This window comes from Orycteropus afer, unplaced genomic scaffold, assembly GCF_000298275.1.
Source record: "Orycteropus afer afer isolate SDZICR_OR568_19922 unplaced genomic scaffold, OryAfe1.0 scaffold00123, whole genome shotgun sequence".
NCBI lineage: Eukaryota > Metazoa > Chordata > Mammalia > Tubulidentata > Orycteropodidae > Orycteropus > Orycteropus afer.
In genome coordinates this window covers 5639667-5652725 of record NW_006921710.1, presented here as the reverse complement: position 1 = coordinate 5652725, position 13059 = coordinate 5639667, and the positions used below count along the sequence as shown (strand labels likewise).

At 38.8% G+C, this 13059-nt stretch overlaps 1 protein-coding gene across 1 annotated transcript in view; it reads left to right on the top strand.

The window, feature by feature from the left end:
• The window catches only part of GLE1 (GLE1 RNA export mediator), a 55928-nt gene that overhangs the window by 24272 nt on the left and 18597 nt on the right, over positions 1–13059 (top strand). The window contains exons 2-6 of the mRNA XM_007944361.2: positions 4025–4249; positions 4962–5072; positions 6774–6922; positions 7330–7390; positions 7646–7900. Of these exons, the coding sequence (XP_007942552.1) occupies positions 4025–4249; positions 4962–5072; positions 6774–6922; positions 7330–7390; positions 7646–7900 (801 nt within the window). The remainder of the gene's footprint in view (positions 1–4024; positions 4250–4961; positions 5073–6773; positions 6923–7329; positions 7391–7645; positions 7901–13059) is intronic.

Genomic DNA, 13059 nt, shown 5'->3' with positions numbered 1-13059 from the left:
AAAAAAAAAGAAAAAGAAATTAAACGATGTATTGCATTGGGAAAATCTGCTGCAGAAAACTTTTAGAAGTTTTGAAAAGTAAAGATGTCACTTTGAGGACTAAGGTGCACTTGACCCAAGCTATGGTATTTTCAGTAGCCTCCTTTGTATGCAAAAGCTGGAGAGTGAATAAGGAAAACCGAGGAAGAATTGATGCCTTTGAATTATGGTGTTGATGAATAATATTGGCTATTCCATGGACTGCCAGAAGTATGAACAAATCTGTCTTGGAAACAGTACAGCTGGAATGCTCCTTAGAAGTGAGGATAGCAAGACTTAAGCTAATGTACTGTGGACATTTTCCGGGAGGGCCCTGTTCTTAGAGTAGTGTACCATGCTTGGAAAAGTAGAGGGTCAGTGAAAAAAGGGAATTCCCTCAATGAGATGGAGTGACACAGTAGCCACAGCAGTGGGTTCAAACATAGCAGTGATTGTGAGGGTGGTACAGGAAAAGGCAGTGCTTTGTTCTATTGTAGGTAGGGTTGCAATGAGTGAGAACCAACTTGATAGCATGTAACAACAACATCTGTATTTGTAAATAACTAACAATGAGAGTCTGGGCCCTTTTAACCTCAGTATATTTATTTACTTGCTCAGTTAGCTTACTTATTTAGTTAATTGTAGCAAACTCTTACCCAGCTGGTTGTTTCTTTCACCAGCTTCCCCCTGAAATCAACCAACCTACCCTCCAACCAATCCACCTGCCTACCTTCCTGCATCCTCAGCTGCTTTGCTGACTCCTCCATGCCAAGGGAAAGGGCCTCACCTTTCTTTGAACATGTTTTTACTTTCTGGCACAACAAGAGTTCCAAGCTTATCTTATATTTCCCCATCCCCAACTCTGAAACCTGTCACTTATGCAAGGACTCTTGGTGTCTGTTTGTGTAAAATGTTATTAAGAAACCAAGGTCTGTACATTAGATGTGTCCAGTACTACTATAGGGGTGTCATTGCTTCTGAGTCCTCTCAGTGGATAGAATGCTAGTATGTATTTACATGCCTGTGTGTGTGTACACATGTAGTCTTAGATCTACTTCTATATGTATGTGTGTACACACATCTATTGTATGTGTATATAAGGAGCCTTGGTGGTGCATTGATTAAACACTTGACTGATAACCGAAAGGTCAGTGATTCAAACTCACCAGTGCTCTGTGGGAGAAAGATGTGACAGTGTGCTTCAGTAAAGATTATGGCCTCAGAAACCTCGTGGGGCAGTTCTCTGTCCTGTGGGTTGCTGAGTTTTAATCGACTTTCTATCTATTTCTAGATACATTAAAAACCATGAGTTCATATTGATAGCTTCAATTTTTATCTAAAACCAGAGGTTCATTCTACCCTTTCCTTTCTCTGACAGTGAGAAACTTGGCTTCTGTATCCACAATATATCTATTTACTCAATCCTAGAATACGTAGAAAATAGTTTCTAAATCTTACACTTTAGAATAATTGTGAAGAACAAATCTACTGACAGTTCAGTGTTTGCTTACGGTATTTTTTCCTCTTTAGCCTGAGAGGAAAGTATTGTCATAGTCGAAGTATTGTGTTCAAAAGTTACTTAGATTAGTTTCACCTCCATCCCACTTCCTGCCAATGCATTGTTCTATTCATTTGAAATATAGTTAGGTCCGTTTGATTTTGCTTATATTCCCTTCTAGCCTTTTTCCACATTCTTGTTGATTTTGAGTGCGTGGAACCTAATGATTACAAAATCGAACTATACAAGAAGATACACTGAGAGGAGTGTCACTCCTTCCACCCCTTTCACAATTTCCCAGACACTTGCCACTCACTGTAGGTAGCCATTCTCATTGTTTCTGGCCTATTTTTCCTGCGTTTCTTTTTGCATAAATGAACAAATATGTATGTTGACTTATTTTCCTTGTTTTGTACACTAAATAGAAATTCTTCTGTGCTTATTGTTTTTCACTTAATATATTTTGGAAATCACTCCATATACGTACCCCCCTCCCCAGTTGCATAGTATTTCATTATGTAGAGATATCACAGTTAATTCAACTGTTTTAGTGTGTATGGGTATTGAGACTGTTTCCAATATTTTGCATTTATAAGCAGTATTACAATGATGACCTTGTGTGTGTGTATTTTTATTTTGTGGGATATGTATCTTCAGTATAAATAAAATTTAAGAAGTGAGATTGCTGGGTGAAATGGTAGACACGTATGTAGTTTTTTTAACTATTGCCAAATTCCTCTCCATAATCAGTGTGCCTACTGGTTTGTGTCCCCCCTCTAATTTTTAAATTTCTTTATATATTAGGGATAACAGTTCTTTATCTGCAATCCATATTGCTTATATTTTTTTCCAGTTAGTTGAATTTTTCTCTTTGTTTATCGTGTTTTTTGTATGTATGGCTTCATTTTTTACATTTGAAACTGTCCCTGGAATTTATTTTGGTGTAAGGAATAACTAAAAAGTGTCCTGACGTTATTTTGAATAATATGTTTTTAAAATTAGTCTCATTACTGTGTACAGTGTGCATATCAGCATGTTTGCTTCCATGTCCAGGTTGTGTGCCAGGGTGTGAATATCTGTTTATTGTACACGTGTACCCATGTCATGTGTACTCATAATCTAGATTGGAATTTCTCAACCAGGGCACTGTTGACATTTTTGGCAGGGCCAGATAATTCTATGCTGTAGGGGACTGCTGTCTCGTGCTTTGAGGAATGTGCAGCAGCATTCCTTGCCTTTATCTACTTGATGCCAGTGATGTTCCCAGTTGTGACAACCAAAAATATCTGTAGACATTGCCAGATGTCCTCTAGGGGCTAAATTTGGCCCCCCTTGAGAACCACTGACCTAGATAAAATAATAGCTTGCAGTTATTGAGGACTTACCGTGTATCAGACACGAGTCCTGTATATGAATATATGTATTACTTATTTAATCCTCCCAGAAACCTATGCGGTGGGTTCTTTATCATCCCATTTTGGAAGTGATGAAGCCGAACCACAGAGAGACTGCGTAACTCAAGAGGAATGAAGAGGTGGAATTCAAACCTAGAAAGGATGGTTTTGAGCTCAGTGCTCTTAATCGCTATAACAGTTTCTCCATATTTAAGCACTGTACACCAAACATATAGAGATAATAGTTAACTGGTACAGTTGAATAAGTTGTCTCACAGATATTACAGAGTATCTAGGACTTGTTTTAGACTTTTATTATAAATCCCATTTTATTCAAGCCATAAATGGACTTTTATATCAGTAACCACTATTCTTTTTTTATATGGTTATTATTTTCATTTTTAAAATTATAACATGTTTATTTCAAAAAAAAATTAGGAAATACAGAAAATTAGAACACTCCTCACTCAGGCATAACTTCTGATATAGTTCCTCTATGGTTTTTTAATGCAGTAATGTTTATTTTTACTTTATATAATACTATTGTGTTTACTTTTGCTTTTTGTCACTTAAAATTGAATCTTCAATATGCTATTACATTGAATTCACAATCTTTTAAAATGACTGATTATTTAAATGTACTTTAAAATTCTTCTAGTATTCTCTACAAACATGAGAGAAATGTAGACATACTAGAGCTTAGGCCAAAAAAAAGGGCATGACTACTATGGAAGGAGCTGAAATACAAGTAGGAGCCCTCAGGAAAAGTAAAATAGAATAAAATAGAAAGGAAGTGGGAAGAAGAATTCTTCCAGTGTTCTATACCAATGTTTATTTAGATTGCTTTCAAATATACTTCAATGACAATCTTTGTATGGTGTTCCTTTTTCTATGGTCAGGGTTATTGAGTGTGATATTCTTTGAAAGAACGATGATCAGGAGCATTATCAGGGAACAACTATACTTTCTCTTCATCTCTGATTGTTAATATGATTATCTTGGGTCTCTCTTCATGTCCATTGTTAATATGATTACCTTTGGTCTTTGGGATTTACTTAGGCCTTCTTAGACTTTCAGTAAGACACATTGGGCTTAACTTTCCTTTTCTTTGTAGGATATTTTAGAAGAATGTATGTCTCTTCCTAAGCTATCTGCTTATTCCGGATGGGTGGTAGATCATGTCTTACCCTATTCACAAGAGAACTCAAGAGACGCCTCTGAGGCGTCATCACTGTCTGGATCTACTTCAGCCCTACACCAATCCTCATTTGTTCCCAAATCTCCTACCAGAAACCCTGCATTCACACCAGCCTCCCCCACAACACCAGATGGAACCAAGGTAAGGTTTCAGTCATCTTAAGACAAAAGACATGGTGGCTGCAAAACTGAAGTGACAGATGTCATACAACAATGACTTTGTAATGGGGAAAATTTTGCTTCTTGTTGTACCTGTTTGTAGGGACATTGCTTACTGCGTCACCTAGTGTTTTCTTTATGAAAACAAGAGGGAGAAATTCCTATTCTTAGTATCCTGTGTAATTCTTCTTGGTCTTACTTCTCAGATAGACTGTGTGGTAGCAACTCCAAAAGAAGAGAAAGCCTTCCCAGAAAGCCATCAGAAAAGTTCAAGGATAAACTCTAGCCTAGCCTGGGTCATATGCTACATTCCTGAACTAGATTTTGGGTACAGTGAGATAGAGTTCTTGGATTGCCATGCGGGTTTTATGCTTACCCCTGAGGCCAGGAGGGTGGAAGAATTGGGATTTGGGTTGGAGTTGGCTTCATCTAAACCACCCCAGGATAAATGGGCACTTATTAGAAGAAGGGATAAATACATGGCTGGCCAGAGCGAAACAAGCAGGCACACAGCAAAAAAAAAATCAAAGCCATCCAAAGCAACAAATATTCATGTTTACTAAGGAAAACAATTAGAACCATTGATTCTAACCTAAATTGTTTTGTTGTTGTTCATAAGTAGGCATGTCTAGAAGGAATAATAACAACTTTACCACTTAAAAGCATAATTCTTTTTCCATCTTCTGTCTATATAGGACAAACATGAATCCCAGCACACAGAGTCTATGCTACTTCCATCCTCCCGGGGGATCAAGGTGGAAGGCTGCATTCGAATGTATGAACTAGTGCACAGAATGAAAGGAATAGTAAGTGAACCATGAAGTAAGGCAGGCCTAACCCTGGAGAGCCATATTTTCATGCAGTTCCCTAGCATTTATGAAAGCCTACCTTATGCTAATCATTCTGCTTCACCTACTAGGAACTCACAGTTCGGTCAGAGAGCAAGTGTAATATGTTTAAGAGTGAACACTCAAGTCCTATCTGGTTTCCAATACAAGCTCTTCTATTTTATGTGTGACTTTGGGAAAAGTACTTAGGCTTTCCTGGCTTCCATTTATGCCTCCAGAATTTGGGGATAAATGATATGTGAAGTTGAAATGAGATCATGTATATAAAGCGCTTAGCACAGGACTTGATTTTTAGTGTTTGGATGCTTGCTATAAGTTGGCATCAGTGTTTGGCTGTGAGGACACAATTGTGAATAAAGCAGACAAAAATTCCTGCTGTCATGGAGCTGGAGTAGACTATGATAAGTACTAAAATAGTGATTCAGATGATGGGCTCTAGGAGTATTGTGCTGAATTTGCCTAGGTAGATGACCTCGAACATTTTCTTCAGTATGAAAAGGTTTATTGGTCTTATGTTAGTAGCATATTTTGAAATCTCGTATGCTAAGGACTGCACCAGATTCAGATGTTTCCTTCACAGGAGGAAATTTTAATAAAAATGGAAGAGAAGACATTTTAGATACTTGTTGAGCACAGACTGTATTAGGAGGTAGAATTCTAAAAGCAGTATTAAATACCTTTTCTGCTGTTAGTCTGCTCACAGCAAACTGGGAAGGCAGGATATATACATAAGGGTGGCATGTAGTTGTTGCTAATATGTAATGGTTCTCTAGGAATTCAGAGTGAGATCAGATAAAGTTACACTGAGAAGATGGGACCTTAATAGGCTCTTGAGAATAGAATAGCCCCATTTAAGTAAATTTACTTGGCTTTTATGTTTTTTTTTAATTAGAAACAATACATGCTTTTTAAAATAAAAAAATTTTAAAATGTACAAGAGTTTATAAAGTAAAAGTCTTCTAGAATCTTCCCTCATTCATTGGTTTATTTATTTTTTATTTGAACACCCAAGTGCTAGATTCTGTACTAAGGGCTATAAATAAAGCAGTGAATAAAGTAGACAAATCCATGCCTTCATGGAGCTTATGGGGAGAGAAAAGGTGTAAACAAGAATATAAGTAAAATAGATAGTGTTTTAAGTATATTGAGTGCCATAAGTCAGAAGGACAGATAAGAAATGAAGAGGCCAACGTTTATGTGTTTTCCAGGAATGAGAGAGAGAGGGAAAGAGGAGTCATTACTTAGAGGGAACTGAGTTTCTGTTAATAACAGTGGAATACCCACCCTTGTAATTGTGTTGGGCCCACACAGATAATTCAGGATAATCTTCCTATCTCGAAATTCTTAATCACATATGCAAAGTCCCTTTTACCATGTGAAGCAAATATATTCTCAGATTCTGATGATTAGGACTATCCATTCCCACCTTGAGCTAGAGGAATATAAACCATATTGGGCAAATTGGAGAAGCTTCCCAAGAGAGCTGAGTTTTTAAAGATAAACCCAAAGGAGAAAGGTGACTCATGCAAAGGCTCTGAGAAAGGAGTAGATGATTCCATGCCTTTGAGTGTTTCTCATGGTGTTAAGGACTGCTGGGAGGGTGACTCACAGAGGTAAAGGAGCAAGGTACCCCCAAGAGCACATGCTGATCCTTTTCAGGAGGGCCTGAGGCAATGGCAGGAGGAACAGGAGAGAAAGGTGCGAGCCCTCTCTGAGATGGCATCTGAACAACTAAAGCGGTTTGATGAACTGAAAGAATTGAAGCAACATAAAGAATTCCAGGACTTACAGGAAGTCATGGAGAAGAGGTGAGTGAGAATGTTGATGTGGTCCACTGAAACTCTTTCTGAAAGAGGAGTTGAACTTCTTCGGAGTCCTTATAAAACCAAAACCAAATGCACTGCTGTTGAGTCGGATCTGACCCATAGCGACCCCTCCTTGGGTTTCCGAGGCAGTATCACTATGGAAGTAGATTGCCCAGCCTTCCTCCCGAGAGTGGCTGGTGGGTTTGAATCACCAGCCTTCTGGTTAGTAGTCAAATGCCTTAGATGCTACTCCACCAACGCTCCTCGGAGTCCTTATGTACCAAAAAGAGAAGCGTATTACCTAATGACCGACCTTGAAAGGATGGCCAGTGTAAAACAAGGCTGGAGCCATTTAGAAGTAAAACAATTTTAGGAAGCATCCCTGACTATTCCTCTTGTTTTTCATTCAGTACCAGAGAAGTCCTGGGGCACCAGGAGAAGCTAAAAGCTGAGCATCGACACAGAGCAAAGGTCAGCCTGGGAGGATCACAGTGGGTGTCAGTTTGGTGCCTGTTTGTAACTTGCCTGGAGTGAGATTCTGACAGTCATCAAGGAGGACCTGGCTCACATGGCTCTGTGCGACTGCCTTGGGGAGTCCTTTTCCTGCTCTGGGTCCATCTGCCTGTCTGTGAAAATGTGTAGCCCATGTAAAGCTTGAAGAATATAAAAAGAAGAAGCAAGCCCAGGAGCCCCTTGGAAGAGGTAACTTAATGGCCCTTTCTGTAGATTCTGAACCTGAAGCTGAGGGAGGCAGAGCAGCAGCGCCTGAAGCAAGTGGAGCGGGAGCGGCTTCGGAAGGAGGAAGGCCAGATTCGCCTGCGGAGCCTCTATGCACTGCAGGAGGAGGTGCTGCAGCTCAACCAGCAGCTGGATTCCTCTGACCAGCACAAAGACCTGCTGAAGATAGACCTGTCTGTCTTCAGGACCCGGGGCAACCAGCTGTGCAGCCTCATCTCAGGGATCATTCGTGCCACCTCAGAGGTGAGGGGATTTCAGAATGACTCTCTTGTCTTTGAAATGGAGAACATTAAAAACAGTTTGTGTGTGTGTGTATGATATTTGGGTGAAAGTTTGCAGAGCAAATTCATTTGGCATTCAATAGTTCATAGGCATTTTGTTTCATGACATTGATTGCAATCCTCATAATGAACTTCCCACTTCTGCCCGTGGTTACCTTTTCCCTGTGTCCTTTCCTGTGCATTCCTGCCCTCTGAGCTATCTCCCTGTGCACATACTGCCCTTTGGATCTCCCATGATTGGTTTTTCTAAGGCGTATACCTACCTGGTATAATGGTTCACTATGTAGACCTATTGTTTAGCTGGAAGCCACAGGAGTGAGTTCAATTCCAGGCCCAAAAGGTGACTACTAGGGGTCATAGTCTCAGGGATTTCACCAGTCTGATAGAGTAAGCCTGGTCTTTTTTATGATTCTGAGTTTTGTCCCACATTTTTCTCCCACTCTATCTAGGATCTCCTATTTTGATCCTTTTTGGAGCTGCTGACAGTGGTAGGCAGCTCTTCTAGTCTCAGGTTCATGAAGGCTAAAATTCTCATGGCCCATTAGTCCTTTGGACTACTATTTCCATGAGTGTTTGCTTTTCTTTATTTTTCTTTGCTCTGTGCAAGGAGAGACCAATTGTTGCATCTTAGATGGCTGCTCACAAGCTTTGCGTGTGTGTGTGTGTGATTTGGGTGAAGATTTACAGGGCAAATTCACTTTCTATACAGCAGTTCACATATACTTTGTCTCATGTCATTGACCACAGTTTACCACAATGCAACAGCTCCCCTCCCACTTCCTCCCCATAGTTACCTCTTCCCAGTGTCCATCCCTCCATACACTCCTGCCGCCTGAGCTGTCTCCCTGTGCATAAGCAGCCCTTCTTTCTCCCATGATTGTTCTCACCAAAGAGTGTATCTACTTGAGGTAAATGTTCAACTCATATGCCTGTATTTTGTTTGGCTGGAAACCACAGGTGTGGGTTCAATTCCAGACCTGAAGGGCAGCTAGGGGCCATAGTCTCAGTGGTTCCACCAGGCTCTATCAGACCAGCAAACCTGGTCCCCCCACTCTTTTTATTTCTCCAAATGATTTTGAGTTTTGTTCCACACTGTTCTCCCTCTCTATCAAGGATCTCCTACATAGATACCCTTCCAAGTGGATGACAGTGGTAGCCAGGCACCATCTAGTTCTTCTGGTCTCATAGTTGTATAGGCTGCAGATCGGATGGTGTACCAGCCTCTAGGACTAATTGTTACCATGAATTTTGGTTTTCTTCATTCTTCTTTGCTCTAGACGAGGAGAGACCCATCGTTGCATCTAGATGGCAGCTTGCTAGCTTTTAAGATCCCAGTCACTACTCACCAAAGTAGGAGGTGGAACAATGTTTTGTATAGTATGTTGTGCCAATTGAGCTTTATGTCCCCCCTGCGACTATGGTCCCAAGCCCGCAGGTTCAACTACTCGGTCCTCCTGGGTAGCTGGCTATGACCAAGCAGTGACCACAACCTTGCCCCTTTGCTCACAAGCTTTTAAGACTCTAGTCACTACCCACCAAAGTAGGATGTAGAACAATGTTTTTATGTAGTATGTTATGCCAGTTGAGCTTGATGTCCTCCTTGACTATGGTCCTAAGCCCATGCCCAGTGACATACTTTCTCAAGGCTAAGAAATCATCATAACTTTGCACCATTAGCTCTATTATGTACATGGACTTTTTTTTTTTTTTTTTTCCAGTTTCCACTGTGATTTGGGTACAAGTCCACAGAGCAAATTCACCTTCCATACAACAGCCCACATACACCCTGTCTCACAACACTCACCACAACCTCCCACAAAGCAACAACTCCTCTCCCCACGACAGCCACCTCCCCCTCACGTCCCTCCCCACACCTACCACCTCTCGAGCTGCCTCCTCACACATACACAGCCCCCCTATCCTCCCATGACCGATCTCTCCAAGGAGTGTATCTACCCAATGCAAATGCCTAGCCCATACGCCGTCTGCCCAGCTGGACGCCACAGGGGTGGGCTCAACCCCAGACCTGAAGGACAGCCAGGGGCCATAGTCCCAATGGTCCACCTGGCTGCTATACATGGACATTCTTATAGCACTTACAGATATATTCATTTGCCAGACTTACATATGGTCATGGATGTATTCCCTTTTGCCTACCCGTACCTGATCATTTGCCTGTCTATCTATGAATCCACCCATAGGTTAAGTTCGTTATTACTGATAGTGGAGTATTGTATATGTAGAAATATTTACCTTTGTTGTCTGTACCTCTTGTGCCACCTCTCTGCCTTTCTTTTCCTTAGTGTTACTTTGCTGGTCACTCACTTTTGGTATATTTATTGCCTTTCCCTTCACCCGAATCAATACTTGTCTCTTACGTAGCTAACAGTTTTCTTTCCCTCCCCACACCCCATCCCTGGTAACCAACAAAGAAAGTTTCCTTCCTTGTGTAAATCTTTCCTTGACTTTTTACTGTAGTACACTCATACAGTATTTGTCCTTTTTTAATTGACTCATTTCACTCAGCATAATGTCCTCCAATTTCTTGTATGTTACAAAGTGTTATACAGATTCTTCATTATTCCTTAGGAAAAACAGTTGTTTTCTGATTTAGAAGTAATACATACTTGGGGGAAATAGGGAACATTGCTTGTCGTTTTCTTCCTTAGAGGGAACCTTTTCGTGTTTGTTTTCCAGTGTGTGTGCATTTGTCATCCTCCTCCCTAAATTGAACTTCAGTAGGTGTGGTGTTTCATAGCTTGAGTTAAAAAATACATTTCTTCTGATTGCAAGATATTTTAGTTCATCCAGTGATACACCTGCTATGCTTATGGTAAAAATGAAAACTTTACAGAAATGTATATTGTATTTTTCAGTTAACATTATATTTTGAACATGTAATTACTATAATCATTAAAAACATTTTGTTGATTTTAAGTCAATGTTAATAGTTCCAAATACTGCCTTGACACATAGGAGGTATTCATTAAATATTTAGTGAACAGATAAAATTGGATACTTCCAGCATACAACCATACCAGAATTTATTGAAGTGCCTGTTTATCATGCCTGTTATTGAACATTTAAGTTGAACATTTTCACTGCCTGTGTAACCCTGCAGTGATATCATTTTACATACATTTTGTCTTTATTTCTGATTTTTTGAACTAAATTCCTAGAAATGAATTTACTTGGTCAAAGAATTTTTAAGTTCTTGGTTCAAATCACTTTACTACGGAAACTTTTTTACAAGCACTACTTTTTTACAAGCAATGTCCAGGTGCCATACACTTGGCAGTGTTCGATAATGCAAGTTCCTTGCATCTTTGCCCTTTGATTAATATTTTTTGGTTATAATTTGCATTTCTTGAATTATTTGTGAGCTTGAATTACTTTTTTTTCACTTTTTTTTTTTTTTAGCTTTTTGTATTTTTTTTTATGAATTGGACATTCTTGTCCTTAGTTCCTATTTCCGTTGGAGTTATGTGTTTTGAAAAATCAATTTATATGCGTTCTAGGTATTAAGGACTTTAAGTATATTCAAGACAGCAGTTTACTTTTGTCGTCTATTATTTCCTTTTAATTCTCTTTATGGCTTTTCTTAACTTTGCTTTTTATAAAATTTTAAACCTAAACAGAAGTAGAGAGACGAACATAATGAGCCTTTATGCACCCATTACCCAGCTTCAACAAAAATCCATATGGAAATCTTTCATCTCTACCTCTATCTGCACCCTCAGCCCCAAATTACAATAAACTTCAGACTTATTACTTTCTCTGTAAAATACTTTAGTATGTGTTTCTAAAAGATTAAATCCTTTATTAACATAAGCAAAATACTGACATCACACCTAAAACATTAATAATTTCTTTAATATCAAATATCTGGTAAGTATTCAAATTTCCCTGATTATCTCCTGTATTTGTTTTTACTATTGGTTTGAAAGTTAACATCCACACAAGGTTTGAACTATTGCATTTGGTTGATAAATCCCATAAGCCAACCAAAGGTAATAGTTCAAACCTTGTGAACTATTTCTGTGTACTATGTCCCTTATCTTTTTTATCTCTTGTCATTTATTGAAGAATTTGGTTCATTTGTACTATACAGTTTCCCACATTCTAGAGAATTCCAGAGCGTAATTGCACTACTGTGATATCTTAATATGTTCCTTTATTCACAGTGTTTCTTGTGAACTGGCCATTTCATCAGCACTGCTCAATAGAATTTTTGTGGTGATAAAAATGATCTATATCTGTGCTGTGCAGTGCAGCACTCACTAGTCACATGTGATTACTGGGCACTGAATTTTAGTTTCTAAATAGTATAATGGAAAAACATTTTTTAATTAATTTAAATTTAAATAAGTACTTGTGGTTACCATATTAGAAAGCACAGATCTAGAGGCTTGATGATTCAGGTTCAATTTTTGTTTTTTTCTTCTTGCAACAGTACTTCATAGTTGTTGCTGTATAGTTGTTATTGAACACATCAGGAAGCAGATAATATCTGATTTTTTTTTTCCAGTTATCATGTTAAGATTGACTAGTGGCTTCAGGTATTATCAGCCTTTCACAATAAAGATCCCATTGAACCTTTAGCTAAGGATTTAGCAGCCATTACTGATCATTGTTTGTATCTGCTGTTTCATTAAGGGTAGTAACATTTCAGTTTTCCAATTCTCTTTCCTGTATTTATTAGCTAGAATTCTTCTGCAAAGAAGAAATTTTCTGTATTAACTATTTTTCTTGTACAGTTTGTACAGGAAAGGCAGGATCAATGTTTTGATTCTGTCTTTTTAATCAATTTTCAGAATACTGACTTAGTTTTCTAGCCTTCATCTTAAAGTGGCCCATGAGTTGTTGTTGTTTTTAATGTCATTAAGATTTAGTGAATTTTATGTATTTGATATATGATGTATTTCAAACTATCACAGTTTTGTTATTTTTCAGATTGTCCCATGTTTGGCCAGTGGGATCACCTTCAGGTTGCCTCCGCTGTACTTTTGACATGGCTCCAGTAGTATTGTAACATACAATAAATAAGCTAAGATGTTCCTTCTTCATCTTGATCATTTTCTTCCCCAGACCTGGAATTAGCCCTTTTTTTTTGGTCTTTTC